At 45.9% G+C, this 18,243-nt stretch overlaps 1 protein-coding gene across 6 annotated transcripts in view; it reads right to left on the reverse strand.

The window, feature by feature from the left end:
• Positions 1 to 16,494: 16,494 nt before the first annotated feature.
• The window catches only part of CEP192 (centrosomal protein 192), a 145,104-nt gene continuing 143,355 nt past the window's right edge, over positions 16,495 to 18,243 (reverse strand). For all 6 annotated transcript variants that reach the window (XM_032399206.1, XM_032399204.1, XM_032399205.1 and 3 more), the window contains one exon: positions 16,495 to 16,937. In XM_032399206.1, coding sequence (XP_032255097.1) covers positions 16,796 to 16,937 — 142 coding nt within the window. In that variant the 3' untranslated portion in view covers positions 16,495 to 16,795. The remainder of the gene's footprint in view (positions 16,938 to 18,243) is intronic.

An 18,243-nucleotide genomic window follows, 5' to 3' on the forward strand; every position in this document is an offset into this window, starting at 1 on the left:
GGACCAAGTCGGACGGCGGAGGTGGGGCCTCCCCCTTCCCACCACACTGGAGGGCGCCCGGGCCCCTGCGAGCCTGCACCACCCCCTCACGGCCCCAGAGGCGACTCCTGGGTGTCCAGGGAAAGGTGGAGGCAGGCCCAGTGGTGTGCCTCAAGAAAGGAAGCCTCAGAGACTGGAAGGTAGGCCAGCTGACCAGAAACCTGGAACCCAAACCATTCATTCATCTCTCAACAAACGCCTGGGGCGCTTCCAGGGTGCCCCACGCTGATACCTGCCCTCTCCTAGGTTCATTCCGCAGCCTGCGATATTAGTGGGTAAAAGATGCTATCATGAAAAATTAAAAGGGGAGAAGGAAGAAGGAGAGGGGTGAGGGACATTTTCCCTGGGGATGGCAGGGAAGACCCGGTGGAGAGAGTGATGCGGGGTGAGAGTCTCCCATAAGAGTCTGTGGGAGAACATTCCAGGCAGAGGGAACAGGGGTGCCACGCTGGAGGCCGGAACAGGCCTGGCTGTCAGTGCTGCCCAGGCCTCTGCGTGACTTAATATGAGAAAAAATGGTTATATCCAAATATTATTTTGTGACTTACTCTTCAACCTTAACATTTTTTTATTATAGACATCTTTAAACATAGGCAAAGGTAGAAAGAACAGAGAATATGAACCCCTAAGTCACTCACCTTCTATACTTATTAATATTCTTCAGGTTTTCCTTCATCTATTCTCCCCTCCCAGCTTTTGTCTATTGTTTTTCCCAAACTCTAAAGCAAATCCCAGACAGCACATCCTTTTATCCATAAATGTTTCAGCATGTACCACTGACATAAGGAAATTTTTAAAAATTATCACACCCAATAAAGTTAACAATACTTTTGTAATAGCCAATCCCTTGTCCATTTGCCAATTTCTCTTGTCTCAAAGTGTCTTTCTACAGGTGGTTTGTTTGAATCAGGACCCAAACGGGCAGCCTTAGGCTTCTGTGGTTGGCGTCCCTCTCTCTCTCTTTTATGCCTCTGTGACCTTTTTTTTAATTGAAGTATAACTGCCATAAAATATCCTATTAGTTTCAGGTGCACACAGTATTGATTTGGAATTTCTGTGCATTATGAAGCGGTCCCCAGGAATAAGTCTAGTTACCATCTGGTGTTCTGGTCTCTTGACCTGGGTTCACTCTTCGGGGCTGTGTGTGGGGCCCCGCCTGGCTGTGCTGGCATTTCCACCTGTGAAATGTGAGCACTGAACCCTCCCTTCACCTTCCTTACTGGACACCTGACGGGACACTTGCATAGAGCCAGGGATTAGAAATTGTCACCATTTCCTGTGGCCCAGCTGGGCACACAGAGTACAATTGAAGCACGCTGTCTTGAAGGTGGGCAAGTCTTCATTCTGCCCTGGAAGGGTGGTCGGGGTGGGTGTGTGTGGGGGGGGGGCGGCAGACAGGCTGACACAAAGCAAGGCTCCTCAGCACACTCCTCAGCAGGTGCACCTGCGGCCAACACACAGCGGGGCCAACCAGCGATCACAGGCCTGACCGTCCCCTGTCACATTAGGCAAACTCTCCAGGAGCCCCGTTTTCTGCCCTTCCCCCAGATACCTCCCACAAAACAAACAAATGTCAAAACCAAAACAGAACGTGACCCTTCCAAAAGGGCAGATCCTAGTTGAGGGCACCATAAACTTGCCCCCTTGAGACAGCGGTCCAAGAGCACAGGATTCACGAGTTGAGGGCGGAGTGGCAGCCAGCCACAGCCACCCTCCCCTCTAAGCCCTTCCATTACATGCTCACCGCCTACAGGGGAAGACCTGTTAGGAGCCCTACTTTCCGGAGAAGGAAACGAGGCACAGAGCAGAAAGGCTCTGAGGTCTGGTCACCAGGCACTTGAGCCCAGGTGGCCTGCTGCAGCGCCCCTTCCTGTCCTCTGTGTCACACTGCGCCGCAAACCCAGAACAGGTGGGCTAGCCCCCTGGAGAGACTTGGGGGAGAAACTGAGGCTGGAGATGGATTTTGAGGAGAACGAAGGAGAAAAGAATAAAGGGCAGAGAGAGAGAGGTGGGGAGGGAAGAAGAGGGGAGCAGACCAGAGTGGGGCGTATCAGATGGTGAGGCTGGAGGTGCTGTGGACCGAAGCAGGGGCATCAACCCTCTTTGCCCAGGGAATGATCTCCACGCCAACCCTCCGCCCGGGGCCAGTCTGAGAGAGAGAGCGGTGGCTGAGCTCTTTCGCCCCCGTCCAGGACATAGGCCGCACCTGGAATTGCCCCAGCGGGCCCAGCGACCTCGCCAGAACCTAGATCCTCGAGCTTAGCAAAACATTTTTATCCTGCTAACACTTTAGCCTGCATGACAGCTGCAGTAAGACTGAATTTTAGGCTTTGAGATAAAATAGGAAGCAAATGAGACGTGTACTCTTTTATCCCTTTCAAAATTCAAGGTGTGCATGTGCGTGTGCGGGAGAGGTGCCCTCGTGTGTCGTTCTGGGGAAAGAAAGCAGGTTTTCCCTTGCTCTCCCCACTCCTGGGTGGAATCTCCCACCTCCCTCCACCTGCAGAAGCGGTTTTGTCCCCGGGATCCTTTCAGTTGTCCTACTGGGAATTCTTCCAGCTCCAACTTGCCTTTCCTCCCTTGCTCCTGACTTCAGTGCTGTGCGGGGGGAGTGGTCCCGGGAGGGAGAAGTCCCGGGGCTTCAGGGTCCCTAAAGTCCCCCTCTGCTTTAGGATCCCTGAAGCTCCTGGCTGTGTGCAAACTTCATTCCTTTTTATCAGCGCAGAAGATCCTGCCTGAAGACAGTCTCCCCAGATGGCTCAGGGCTCCTGAGGCCAGCAAGGGGTGAGGCGGGATGGGTCTGGAGGCCAGAGCTCTGCCAAAGGCGAAGTGAGCTACCGCAGCATTTTCTTTTTGCCTTTATATTGTCTCATGTGTGGGGTTTTGGAATCCACAGAAGATGGATAGGCAGAGGATGTAGGAACATCACTTAATTCTCTGTGTTGAGATTCAAGACACTTCAAGGTAGAAACTCAGAACACCCTAAATTGAAAGGAGACCCCCCCCCCGCCCATGGTAAGAGGCTCCTGGGAGCTGGTCTCCGGGTCCCTCGGGGAAATTTTCTAGCACCAAGAGTGGAAGGAAACAGGATTGCTTGAATGTGCTCAGAAGAGGGTACTTCAGTGAGAAAAGCTGCTCCCTCCCATTGGAGTGTCGCTGGAAGTCTCTAAATGGGACCCCTGTAGCTTTTTGTCTAGAGACCTGCGGGACACAAAAGCTTGCAGAGTGCAGAGAGGTTGCTGCAGGGCTCGGTGGCCCCCTGAGTCTGTGTGTGGTTCTGAGCTCATGTGGTCTACTCACCAGGAACTTGAGATGCCAACTCTAAAATGAAAAAAGGAAGAAAGAGGAAGAAAGAAAAAGAAGAAGAAAGAAGAAAGAAAAAGAAGAAAGAAAGAAAGAAAGAAAAAGAAAAAGAAAGAAAGAAAGAAAGAAAGAAAAGAAAGAAAAGAAAGAAAGAAAGGAAATCTTGAAGGACTGATGAAGGATGTGATGAAAGTGTGAGACATGGAATTTGTCAGCCTTCAGTGAGTCCAAAGGTTCAATTTGGGACACTCGAGAAAACCAAGAAAGCACCGTCTGCTGAATGGTCTTTAGTGAGGCTTTGTTTGCAGTCAGGTTTTCTTCTGCCCGACTGCACTGAACAGCTTCGGAAAGGGAAGTCATCTGTATCCAATGCCTCTTCCTGGACCTGAGGCCCAAACCAGCCAACAAATCCAAGCACCTGAGGACCTTGGGGCTGTGTGAGGCCCTGCCCTCCCTCCTGTCCCCTCCACAAGGAGCTCCTGGCCCTGCGCTGTGACAGTCCAATCACCCGGCATGATACAAAATTCCAGACTGAATGAAATGCCATCGGGAAGAGCTGTATATTGGAGGTTTTGGCATCTTTCCATGACTGATTTTACTAATTTTATGCTAGAAAAGAGGTTAATTGTTTTTTTTCCCCACAGTGGGCTGACTGCAGATTTTTTTTTTTTTTTTGTATTCTTTATCTTTTCCCTTTTCCTATCCATTCCCACGTGGCTAGGTTTTCCTCTTTGACCAAAGCAGAGAAAGGCAATGGAGCGATGCCCTGAAGTTGCATGGTGGGCTGCCTCCTCCTATGAAGGGGGGGGACCACGTGTGCTTCCCAGAGCCGCCCCAGCAGTTTGCCTCGGTGATCCCAGGTCCTGGGGCTGTGTGGTCTGCTTATTCAGATATCGCAAGGGCTGGATTTGAACTTCCAAAATGGCAAATGTAAATGGTTTCACTGCAAATGGTTATCTGGTGTTCACAACACACTGAGCGTTTGAATATTTATTGTGAGTGCGCAGCATTTGTCAGAGAACATACAAAGATCTCTTACGGCAATTATCTTGTTCCAGCTTTAAAATATCAGCTGTCACTTCTTTCACGGGTCTTGTGAGAAAGGAAAGTCCCTCTTTCTTTAACTCTCTTTTCCCTTGAACGCAATTACCACCTCATTCACGGCTCTTTGTGGCCACCTAATCTTGCTGATTATGCTGGTGACATGGCCACAAAGCGACATGACTGACGTACCTGACAGCTCTGGCTGGTGACAGAGCGGCCACAAAGAGGGACAGCCCTTTGTGGGATGAGTCCCACTGACCGCCTAGCTCTGAGGAACGCAGGGCGGGAAGGTGCACACAGGGAGGGAGGGCAGGGCGACCCCTTCCTCACCCGCGGGGGTCCCTTGCTTTTAACTTGATAGCCTGGTGCCACGAAGAGCAAGGACTCCTGAGCACACCTACAGAATTCGTCCATTGTTGCCTCAACACAACACTCTGCACAATGAGGCAGGCAGGTCTGGAGGCCCGGCTTCCGTGGGGCCACCGGGGCATAATCTGCCTTCCCCAGGCCCTCCCTGAGTCCTGCCCCACCCCCACCAGGCTGGGGGGCCTGCTGCAGCCAGGCGCCCAGCTGCACACCTGGTGCAGGGACCCCGTGCACCGAATCTCCATGTGCAGCCATCCCGGGTCGGAAGGAAGCAGATACACTAAACTGACCTGGTGCAGGGCCCCCCCAAAGAAGCCCCAGGGCCCTCAAGCTGACCCCTAGCTCGACTCCTTGGTGCAGGAAGTGACCGTGAGATTCGCCCCTTAGATGGCTCACCAGCATCAAACACATTGGGTTGGTTATATTCTCTGAGTTTTGGTCTTTTCCCCTCACCTTTCCTTTTTGGACAACAGCAGTACTACATACTGATTTTTAAAACATTATCCAACCTCCCATAATGCAACCTGGTTGTCATCGCAGAGCATGTTCTCCAAAAGGTTCTCTGTGCATTTATTAACATCCACACCATTAGTAGTCATTCGTCTTACAGAAAAGGATCGCACCATGCATACTGTCTTACAACTTAACTTTTTTCTTTATTCTATTGTGGCCATCTTTGAATGACTGACATTTTTAGTAACTGATCTTTCGTCAGTTTTAGGGATAGCTCAGGCTTGGGCTTGAGAGGAAGCAGTCGGCAACCCTAAGAATCAAAACTCACCTCGCTGGCTGGAGCCCACTCTGCAGCCATTGCTCTGGGGGAACTGACTCAGCACCCTGAAAACAGGCTTGCTTCATGTCTAAAGATTTAAGTAGCATCATAAAATTAAAAAAAAAAAAAGATTTAAGTAGCTAGAAACGTGGAAAACTTTTGGGGGCTTAGGATTAAAATAACATTAAAATAACAAAAACCCTTATCAACTGAACTTCAATAAAAACACAAACAGAAAACTAAACTTCAAATGCAACAGCGCAACCAGAAGCACTGTGACCAAAGGTACCCAGGCATGGTGAACATTTCACTTCCCAAAGGCAGGGCAGGTTGGGGGAGCAGCCCTGCACTGGAGAATGACCGAGAAATCCTTCCAGATCTCTCAGACCCTCTGGGATCTCTGTCACCAAAGGCTCTCCAGGGTGACCGGCCAGGGGAAACCAAGCCACCCAGCTCTGTAAGTGGTTTCTCACCGTGAACACCAAACTGAAACACTTTGTAAGCAGGGCTGATGGAGAGCATCCAGCTACCTGGTTACTTCTGCTGGCTGAGAGTTCCCACACTGGGCCCTGGAGAGGGACCCCAGCCTCTGTGGTTCAGTAGAAACACCTGGGAGAAGAGTGAGGATCTAGAATGCAGGCTCTTCAGAAGGAAAGAATCCATCTAGAATTTTACTGGAAGGTGTCACTTCAAAAGCCTTCTGAGTGGCGCCTGGGGCGGGGGGCTCAATTGGTTAAGCGTCTGACTTCGGCTCAGGTCATGATCTCAGGGTCCTGGGATCAAGCCCCGCATCGGGCTCCTTGATCAGCGGGGAGTCTGCTTGTCCCTCTCTCTGCTTCTGCTCCCTCAAATAAATAAATAAAATCTTTTTTTAAAAAAGCCTTCTGAAAAGGGCTACTGTCAATAGGTAATATTTGGTTGCCCAATTAATTGGCCCAAATACCTTAATTAATAAGTGATAACTTCCAACAAGTTTACTGAATGTTGGCAGAAAAAATCTCTTACTAAACTCATTTGTTACGTTTACCTTTTAAAACATCATTACAAAAATTGTTAATATTTGAACATGTTAGAAAATTTGGATAGTCCAGCAAAGGCAAGCTTTCCCCCTACCTCAGTCCAGAGGTTCTGGGGTTCTGCTGTTACAGGGCGCTGCCATGGGAGGGTAGTCCGTGCAGGATCCTAGCTGTTTTAAGACAACAGGACGTCTAGGCTGGCAGCTCCATGGTGGCCTACGTGGCCCAGGGCGTCATCCTCTGCCCTGCCATTCTCAGAAGTGGCTTCTTGTCCACATATTTGTCAACTTGGTCACAGATGGCTGTCATTGCTCCGGGTTGCATGTGACAGCATCCAGAGCCCAAAGGGAAGGATGGTCCTGTGCTCAGAGGGTCTCTCTTTTGAGCTCAGCTTCAGGGGGTGCTAGGATAGCCAATGTCTGGCCCATTCGACCTTCTTTGCTGGAGTCAGCCCTGGTGAGAAGTGGGTGAGGGATGGCTACTGGCGGGTACCTGCCGTGGTGGGCTCTGCTCCCAGGGTTCGAACCCATTGTGCACATTAAACCAGACACCACCTTTCACCTATTAGAGTGGGAAAACTAAAAGTTGGCTAACACACTGTCTTGGCAAGGATGTAGAGGAACAGGCGCTCTTCATAAATTTCTGGCAGGAGTAAAAGCTGTATAACCACCATGGAGAGCAATTTGGCAATATCTATCCAAATTAAAACTGCTCATACCCTTTGACCCAGCAATTCCACACTCCTAGTATTTTATCCTACAGATATCCTTGAACATATGTGAAATGACATCTGTATGTAGACAGTCTTAGTAGTACTGTTCACGATAGAAAAATACTAGAATAGCCAATATGTCCATCAGATAAGGACTGTCAAATAAATAATGGCACAGCCACACGAAGATGCTAGGCAGCCATTAATGAGAAAGAGGCAGTTTTATATGTGCTGATACAGAAGGATTTCCAAGTTATTTTTAAGTTAAAAAGAAAGCAAATATAGCATACTAACTTGTGTTTTAAAAATTATGTAATTATATAAAACTAAAATTATATGGGCACCCGGGCAGCTCAGTCAGTTAAGCATCCGACTCTTGATTTCAGCTCAGGTCATGATCTCAGGGTCGTGAGATCAAGCCCCACATCGGGCTCTATGCTGGGTGTGGAGCCTGCTTAGGATTCTCCCTCTTCCTCTGCCTCTACCACCCTCTAAAAAACCCCTACAGTTATATATACAACTTTCTATCATTTATTATGTGTCAGGCACTGTTCTAAGCATTTTACAAATATTTACTCATTTTCACAAAAAATCTAGGAAGTAGATACTAGTATTGGACGGTACTAGTGAGGAAAATGAAGCATGTGAGATTTTCCCAATGTCACAGAACCAGTGAAGTAAGTAGGTGGGATATGAAGTGTCAACCTGGTGCATGAACGAGCTCTCACTCTCTCTCTCTCACACACACACACCCAGGAAAGACAAGAAACTTACCCACCCATTTGCTTCTGAGAGTCATCCCATGGCTAGAGGACAGATGTTAGCAGACTTATTTACTATAAACCTTTTGTATTTTATACTATGTGCATGAATCACCTATTCAAAAGAATATACATCATGGCTAATTTGGTTGTTGTTCCACATTCTTCATGGCTTCCCGTAATACGTAGAACTACACCCCGAACCTTCTAGGCCCCCATGTTGGGTTTGCCCGTGTGACATGCTCTGGCCCATGGGAAGGCAGTGGGCTGGCAATGACAAGGGCTTAGGAGGCAAGCCAAGGCCTTAGAGGAGTCGTGGCATGTGTCTGCGGGGCCACCTGTATCTCTGGTCTCACCCCGAAGAGGTCGACACCTACTGGCCAAGGAGAGTGAGAAACACAGGAGCTCCCTGAACCACACGCAGCCTGGACCCTGGGCAGCCACGTGCCGGTGTGATACACCACATCCCGAGTCTCCCCACCACATGAGTGAGAAAGGCAAATGCGTCCATTTAGACCACTGAGACTGAGATCATTTAAGAGTTGATTAGCACACTTATTTAAAAACTTTTTAAAAAGTTATGTGTTCCCTTCCTACTGTCTGCCCGTGTCTTTCGCCTATTTTTCTATTGAATTGTTTTCTTAATATCTAAAGCCCCTTTACACAAGTGTAAATTTCTCCCCAGCTTGTCATTTGTCTTTTGACTATGGTTATGCTTTCTCCACCCAGGAAATTTTAGTTTGTGTGTATTTGTATGTGGTTGAATTTATCAGTCTTCCTTATAGGACTTCTAGTTTTTGTTTCATAATTAGAAGTTAACTGAAATTCTTGTCCCATATTTTCTTCTGGGACTTTGATAATTTCACTTTTAACATACAATTCATCTGGAAGATATTTTGGGATAAGTCATCTTTTCCCCACTAGAATGCCACCATATACTAAATTTCTGTATGCATTTGGGTCTTTCTGGAGTCCATTCTGTTTCATTAATTTTTCATAAGCCAGTCTCACCCAGGCCATCTTAATTACTGTTGTTATGGCTTGAAGTGGCCAATGAGTCCCACCAGCAGCTTCTTCCTACAGGTTTCCACTGACAGATGGAAGATCAGATATAAGCTTCCTTGCTGCTATGTTGCTTCCTGGTACTTCCTGTCCTGAAGGAAGGCAGGAGCCCCAGCCAGCAGCGGCCAGGCCTTCAGCCCTCAGATGCAGGGGACAAGACCCAGAGCTGAGGAGTGAGGCTGGAGGTGGGGCTCCATACTACCTGCCATCAGAAAGGACGAATACTTACCATTTACATCAACGTAGATGGAACTCCTCCCCCGAGGGCTGGGAGTGAGGCTGGAGGTGGGGCTGCCCCCTCTCCCTCCAAGGGCTGGAGGGTCCTCACCTCTTTAGGTGCCAGGAGGCTGACGGCTGGAGCCTGCCCTCTCACTACCTTTCTCCCACACTGTCCTGGTGACTTGTCACGGCACTGTTCCCTACCAACATTAGAGCCACTTTTCCACTTAAAAAATACTTTGAAGGTATTGTTACTGGAAAGGCATTAAATATGAGATCAGTTTAGGGAGAACTGACAGATTTAATTATTGGATCTTTTTCTTCAAAAGCAGATTCCACTATAATGCAAAATATGTATTCCTAATTAGCCTCCCATTCACACACTGAAATTGAGGAAAGCAGAGTTTGGGGATGACTACTTAAAATCAAATTTGTGGGCGCCTGGGTGGCTCAGTCGGTTAAGCATCTGCCTTTGGTACTCTGCCCATAGAGGTGCCCTCTGCAAAGCTGTGCCATAGCCAAGTGGCACTGGTGCCCTCCCCCACCCCCCACGGGTCTGGAGGATGCCTGTTGTGAGTGCATTCAGATGATGGGGGTGTGTCTGGCCCTGCCTCAAAGCTTCTCAGGGCAAGCATAAAAGACTGCATTTCCTCACGCTGATCCCTACACAAGGGCAGTTTTGTGGGTCAACCACAATATAAGGAGAATCTGGCTGAACCAAGCAGCACAAGGCTTCCTGTCCCACCTGAAGTCATAGTAAGAAGAAAGGTGCCTTAGGCTGTGTATGCCAAGCCTGCTTATGGAATTAAACACAATCACTTTCAGGAGTTTACACCTATCTTTCAGGGTAGGCACTGGCTGTAGAAGTAAAAGTTATAAAAATTCCAAGGAGGGCTAAATGTCCAATTGTGCTTTTACCTGCTTAGCTCCTCCTTCACCTCAGTGTTACACTCCTCAAAGCCAGGGTTGCTCAGCTGTCAACTTTCAAACAGGTGCCCCCTTAGGCATGCACCACCCACCCCACACACCCTCCTGTCTAAACAAGCCCATCCCTCTGGCAACCTGAGATTAGTAACACGGACTCTCCTTCTGTTTCCCTGAGTGCTCAGTAAGCTTTAAATGCTTGTAATCGTTTGGTGTGCATTTGAAAACTTACAGGATTCTTGGTGCCAGTCTGCCTAGATCTTTACTTGGGCATAAAGGGGAGTGTCCATTTGCGATGAAAAGAGAGCCTTCTAATCACAAAAGGATCAATAGTCGTTGGACTGTCTCCATCCGTTACAGATAATTATTTACCGCTGCAGCTGATTCTATGAGCTTGTTCCATTGACAACAGGTATTTTTTTCATTAAGCACCACTGTGTTAGGTACTTCTGCCCCATAACAAATTACCACAAACTTAGTGGCTCCATCAACAAGCATGTATGATCTCAGTTTCTATGGGTTGGGAATTGGGGCCAACTTAGCAACTCGGTGTTGGAGTCTCTCACGGGCTACAATCAGGGTGTTGGATGAGACTAGGGTCTTGTCTGAAGGCTCAGCTGGGGAAGGATCCACTTTCAAGCTCATTTACGTGGTGGTCCGCAGGATTCACTCACTGCCTTTTGACCTGCTGGACTGCACTTCTAGGTTTCCCCCAAGATTCCTTATCTAGTTTCTCATCAGTCTCCTGTAGACCGTTCCTCACCATAATAGGTAAACATTAATTGACTGCTTTCTATGTGGCAGGTAGTGTCTCAAGTGCCCTATATGCACTGTCACCCTTAATTCTCATCAGCTTTATAGAGACAAACCCTTTCTTGGCAGGGAGGCCTGGGGGGAGAGGGTCAGAGGCCTTTCTCCTGCTGTAGCCTCCAGGCACCTGTGAGCGTGTCTGGGAACAGAGTGCTGAGTTGGTAGCAGGCTGCAGCAATAGGAGACCTGTATGTTTCTTATATTTCACACGAGTGAAACCATGTAATTGTCTTTCTCTGACTTATTTCCGTCAGTATAATACCCTCTAGTTCCATCTACGTTGATGTAAATGGTAAGTATTCGTCCTTTCTGATGGCAGGGTAGTATTCCATTGTGTGTATATATATATACACACCACTTCTTCTTTATCCATTCATCTGTCGATGGGACATCTCGGCTCTTTCCCCATTTTGGCTATTGTGGACATTGCTGCTATAAACACTGGGGTGCAGGTACTACATTTGTATCTTAGGGTAAATACCTAGTAGTGCAATTGCTGGGTCAGAGGGTAGCTCTATTTTCAACTTTTTGAGGAACCTCCATACTGTTTTCCAGAGTGGCTGCTCCAGCTTGCATTCCCACCAACAGTGTAAGAGGGTTCCCCTTTCTCCACATCCTTGTCAACATCTGTTGTTTCCTGACTTGTTAATTTTAGCCATTCTGACTGGTGTGAGGTGGTATCTCATTGTGATATTGATTTGTATTTCCAAGTGACGTGGAGCTTTTTTTCATGTGTCTATTGGCCATTTGTAGGTCTTCTTTGGAGAGATGTCTGTTCGTGTCTTCTGCCCATTTCTTGACTGGATTTTTTGTTTTTTGGGTGTTGAGTTTGATAAGCTCTTTATAGATTTTGGATACTAGCCCTTTATCTGATAAGATATTTGCAAATATCTTCTACCATTCTGTAGGCTGCCTTTTCGTTTTGTCGACTGTTTCCTTTGCTATGCAGAAGCTTTTTATCTTGATGAAGTCCCAATAGTTCATTTTTGCTTTTGCCTTTGGAGACATGTCTAGCAAGAAGTTGTTGTGGCTGAGGTCAGAGGTTGCTGCCTGTGTTCTCCTCTAGGATTTGGATGGATTCCTGTCTCACATTTAAGTCTTTCATCCATTTTGAGTTTATTTTTGTGTACAGGGTAAGAAAGTGGTCCAGTTTCATTCTTCTATATGTGGCTGTCCAATTTTCCCAACACCATTTATTGAAGATACTGTCCTTTTTCCATTGGATATTCTTTCCTGTTTTGTCAAAGATTAATTAACCACAGAATTGAGGGTCCATTTCTGGGTTCTCTATTCTGTTCCATGGATCTATGTGCCCGTTTTTGTGCAAGTACCATACTATCTTGATGATTACAGCTTTGTAATATAGCTTGAAGTAAGGCATTGTGATGCCACCAGCTTTGGTTTTTTTTTTTTAAGATTTTTATTTATTTATTTCACAGAGTGAGAGAGAGAGAGAGAGAGCACATGCACATTGAGCAGGGGCAGAAGGAGAGGGAGAAGCAGACTCCCCACTGAGCAGGGAGCCCAATGCAGGGCTTGATCCCAGGACCCTGGGATCATGACCTGAGCTGAAGGCAGACGCTTAACCGACTGAGCCACCCAGGCACCCCTGGTTTTCTTTTTCAACATTCCTCTGGCTATTCAGGGTCTTTTCTGGTTCCATACAAATTTTAGGATTATTTGTTCCAGCTCTGTGAAGAATTTCGATGGTAGTTTGATAGGGATTGCATTGAATGTGTAGATTGCTCTAGGTAGCATAGACATTTTAACAATATTTCTTCTTCCAATCCATGAATATGGAATGTTTTTCCATTTCTTTGTGTCTTTCCTCAATTTCTTTCATAAGCATTGTATAGTTTTTAGAGTACAGATCCTTTACCTCTTTGAGTTAGGTTTATTCCTAGGTATCTTATGGCTTTTGGTGCAATTATAAATGGGATTGATTCCTTAATTTCTCTTTCTTCTGTCTCACTGTTAGTGTATAGAAATGCAACTGAAAATCATCCCTAAGTTTAACTGAAGACTAAAAACAGATGCCCTCTTACCCAGTCTCATTTCTGGACTAATTAAATCAGTAATGATGCACATTAATCATCCCTGAATTCTATGGAACTTTAGGTCTTGCCTGCTAAATATCTTGCCTGACTGAGAAGCAGGACTGTGTGTCAGATGTGCTAATTTGTGATCTCAGGTTGCTTTATAACCAAAGGGAATCAAACTTTTAAATAGCAGATATATACCAATGTTATAATTTCTCTAATTACCGCAAGAACAGTTTCTATTATCTGCAACTAGGCACCCAGTAGAAAAACCAAGGTTTGGATCCCAGCCCCGGCCTATAGTCTGAGCCTGAGTTTGCTCATCCACGCCAGGCCATCTGGGCTATCCTGCCCTCCTGAGACGCAGCACCACCCACAGCCTGCTACCAATCCACCATTCTGTTCCCAGACACGGTCACAGGTGCCTGGAGGCTACAGCAGGAGAAAGGCCTCTGACCCTCTCCCCCCCAGGCCTCCCTGCCAAGAAAGGGTCTGTCTCTATAAAGCTGATGAGAATTAAAGGTGACAGTGCATATAGGGCACTTGAGACACTACCTGCCACATAGAAAGCAGTCAATGTTTACCTATTATGGTGAGGAATGATCTACAGGAGACTGATGAGAAACTGCATAAGCAATCTTGGGAGAAGCCTGGGATGATGTTTACTGGAGCTGGTTATAAGCATGACTGGGCTTCTGGGTCAGGACAGTGTGCAGAGAACCTTCCAGAACAATGAGTATGGTCAGTCATATCATACATACATGGGGCTGACCAGGTCTAGGGATGTAGTGGTCAGGAGGGGATCCCAGGCCTGTGGTCACACAAAGCTTACATTCTTGAGGGAGACATGTAAACTAGTCAACAAGTATGTAAGAAAGGGTCAGGTAGAGAGAGGGTTGTAATATGAAGTATGCAGTGTGATGTGAGATAGTTTGGGGGGGCTTCTCCTGGACACAGTGGTCAGGAAAGGCCCCCCTGGGGAGGGGAGGAACCAGCCATGCCAAGATCTGGGGAAGAGCTTTAGAGGCCAAGGGTCCAGCATGAGAGAAGGCCCTAGTGACTGAGTCAGAAAACAAAGGCTGCAGAGCTGGTGCAAAGTGGTTGGAGAGGGGATGAGGCCACAGAGGCAGGCAGAGGCCAGATGATGAATAGCCTCCTAGGCCAACAGGGGAGTGAGTGTGGACTCAGACCATGTGTAATGTAATTATATATTTAAGCAGGGGAGCCTTGGCTCTGGTCTACATTTTTATAAATATATCTCTGCCTGCTGGTGGAGAAGAGCTTCCTGAGGCAGGAGCACCAGGAGCAGTGTGATGAGGGGACTATGGCAGCAGTCTGAGAGTGAGGATGGTGGCCTGTGCTATAGTGGCCACTCTTGGACACAGACTGAAGAACTTCTGTGAGACAGGTTCATCAGAGTTGATGGGGATGAGGGTAAAACACCCAAACCTAGAGTTTTAGCTAAGATATTGGATGGACAGTGAGGACATCTATGGAGATAAGGAAAGCTAGAGAAACATCTTTGAGGTTAGGGAGGGAATCCAAAGTTTGAGATGCTTATTCGATAACCAAGTGGAAATGTCCCGCTGAATTTGAAGCTCAGAGGAGAGGTTAAGACTCAAGATATCGATCTGGGAAGGAATGAGAAAGAAAGGGGACCAGCTTCTAGATGGAAAGCTAATTAGAGAAAGCGTATATGGTAACTTTGCCTATTAGATGCTCTTCCACACTGCATATCACAGTGAAGAGAGCCAGTGGTCATATAGCAGCGATGACTGGCGGCAGTCAATCACTGGTTCACATTCAACTGCTCTTGAAACTCCAAGCATCCAGTTTCCATATCACAGAGGCACAGGAAGAAATGCATATCCATAAAAGCATACGTCTATGGAAGGAGAGTCACTTGAAGTTTTTTATTTGCTTAACACCCCTTCCCTTTTCTTTTTGACCTCCTGAGTATAACCTAAAAGGCAAAGTGATGGTTCCACAGAAATGTAACAACTCTGAGGAACTGAAAAACCATGGCAAACATTTTTTAAAAAGCAATACTGGGGCCCTTGGGTGGCTCATTAGGTTAAGCATCTGCCTTTGGCTCAGGTCATGATCCTAGGGGCCTGGGATCAAGCCCCCTGTTGGGCTCCCTACTCAGGGAGCTTCTCTCTCTCCGTCTCTCCCCACCACTTGTGCTCTCTCTCTCTTGCTCAGCATTCTCTCTCAAATAAATAAATAAAATCTTTAAAAAATTTTTTAAAAATAAAAAAGCAATACCACTATTTCAAAATTTTTGAGGCTGAATGTTATCAAATAAGTACACATTCAAGCATGAAGTCACCCACATTTGATGTATGAAATCTAAATTGGAGTAGGGGAGTATCAGTAACAGCAACGACTGTTTAACTTGTGTTAAAATATAAATGTTTTTTATTTTATAAAATATAAAAAATGTTTTTATAAAGAAAGAATTTCTAAGCAAGAGAAAATAAGGTAGAAGAGGAAAGAAGAAAATTCTTTTCTTTTTTAAAGATTTATTTTTTAGAGAGAGCAAGTGTGTGTGCAAGCTGGGGGAGGGGCAGAGGCAGAGAGAGAATCTCAAGCAGAGCTCAGTACCTGACGTGGGGCTCAATTTCATGACCCTGAGATCATGACCTGAGCTGAAACCAAGAGTTGGACGCCTAACCGACTGAGCCACCCAGGCGCTGCTCCCCATTTCTAAAGATTTATTTGAGAGAGAGAGAGAGAAGAAATTTTTCTAGCTCCAGCTCACCATAATTGGTTCCAAACCGTTGCAGACTGAAGCCATCCAGGAAACTCCTTGCATGTTCCATGGTCTTTCTGCACCATCAATAATATGGAGCCACTACACAACTGCTCACAATCCGGGATTTTGCTGCTCCGAACAAGATTGTCAGCTGGGCTCAGGAAACTTTAACAGGGGACTTAACAGTAATGGTTGAGAAGCAATTCATAATCATGTTCTTCCCGGGTAAAACCAAGTTAACCATGTCACACCTTTTCCACCTCACAGCTCAAGATGCCATAACAGGGCACTTGGGCCCCCTCAGCGACTCACTGCCGCTCTACCAGCACCTGCTTGTGGAGCATTCCTTCTACGCAGGGTTCTGGAGCAGCTGTCCCGTTTAGCTTTAATGACAATAAATGCCATTTTAAAATACATCAACCTCTCCAATGTATTTGCAGAGAATATGAATTCCCCTACTTTGGAGAAAAACAATTTCTTTAAAAGTACACTTCCTTTCTAGTCCGGGCAATTAGCTAAAAGACAGAAGGACCAGAGAAGGAATTTCTTAGAGGAAAGGAAACTATGTAATGAAGGAAAAATCACGAAACAGACCCAGCAGCTTGACAAAATAATTAGCAGAATAAAGCAATATTCTGATTTCTGTAAGACATCATATAAAAAGACAGGTTCAGTAGAAATTAAATTTATTTCTGGATATACCACATTAAAATATATGCTGTATTTATTCAGAGTATCATAATCAATGCAAAAATAGAATTCTTTTCTCCCCTGTAAAGTTAAGTACAACATTGTAGGCTACATACATGATATTTTAGTCCAGTCTTCAGTATTAGCTTCTCAAGACAAACAAAAATCTAGTTATACATATCAAATCAATCTTACAAAATATATACAAAAGAATATCGTAGTGTAAAAAAATGAAGTTACCAAAATATAACTTATGTAATTTACTTTACATAAAATGTATCTAGTTAATTTTTTCAAGAGCTTCACCCATTAGTCGAATAGCGACACTCTTGCCTTCATCTGTTTGAATAAGAAGCAAAGCTTCGAATTTGCCCACTGACTTTGGTCTGAACTGCACAGGCATGTTGATGTAATGCTGGGCTCTGTAAAGAGAAAGGAAAGGTCACTGGCCTGATGCTACAACAGCAAGTGCATCACCTGCCACAATAATAATAAACACGATGCATGGCAGAGAGCACAGTCGATCTTCATGAAAGAACTTAGTATTGTTATATTCAGCTTAAATTTGGTTCTCATTTCTTTGATGCTATTATTTAATAAGAAACTGGCACAGAGGAGAGGAAAATCTAAAATTGGATTCAAATAATATTGCACAGGGGCGCCTGGGTGGCTCAGTTGTTAGGCGTCTGCTTTCAGCTGGGCTCATGTTCCCGGGGTTCTGGGATCGAGCCCCGCATCGGGCTCCCTGCTCAGCGGGAAGCCTGCTTCTCCCTCTCCCACTCCCCCTGCTTGTGTCCCCTGTCTCGCTGTGTCTCTGTCAAATAAATAATAAAATCTTAAAATAAAACAAAACAAAACCAAATAGTATTGCATATATATTCCTGGCTATCCAACAAAAATAGGAGAAGGGAAATGAGAGGTCTGTTCTATTGTGTATGGAACTTTGTGTTCTGTCCGCAGAGGTGGGTGAGAGAATACCTGACATATCCTGCCCATCTTCCTCCAGCAGGCATACTCAACTGGGAAGGATATTAAACCAACCTGTCCCATGCCCATCAGTAATAGGGCAGGACTGTACAGGTTCTGCTCCAGTATTGTTAAGAACTTTTATAAAAAATTTTCTTGAAAATTTATTTTCAGATTATGTTTGACCCTTGAACAACACAGGCTTGAACTGAGCAGGTCCACTTACCTGCGGACTTTTTTTTTTTCTTCAAAAAAGTGTAGTACTATAAATAGAATTTTTCTCTTATGATTTTCTTGATCACATTTTCTTTTCTCTGCCTTACTTTATTGTATGAATATAGTACATAATACACATACAAAAATATCTTAATTGTTTGTTATTGGGAAGGCTTCTGGTCAACAGTAGACCATTACAAGTTAAGTTCTGGGGGAGTCAAAAGTAATACACAGATATCCTACTGCATGGAAGTCGATGCCCCTAACCCTCGCATTGTTCAAGGGTCAACTGTATACAGAGGCAGGTAATGAGTGCCCTGTGCTTGAACTATTATGTTGGGGGTGCCTGGGTGGCTCAGTTGGTTGAGCATCTGCCGCTTGGTTTTGGCTCAGGTCATGATCTCCGGGTCATGAGATCGAGCCCCGTGTCAGGCTCTATACTCAGCAGGGAATCTGCTTGAGATTCTGATCCTCTCCATCTCTCTTTGCCCCTTTCCCTGCTTACACGTGCTCTCTCTCTCTGAAAACTAAGTCTTTTTTTTAAAG

This window comes from Phoca vitulina, unplaced genomic scaffold, assembly GCF_004348235.1.
Source record: "Phoca vitulina isolate PV1807 unplaced genomic scaffold, GSC_HSeal_1.0 scaffold139, whole genome shotgun sequence".
NCBI classification, from domain to species: Eukaryota; Metazoa; Chordata; class Mammalia; order Carnivora; family Phocidae; genus Phoca; species Phoca vitulina.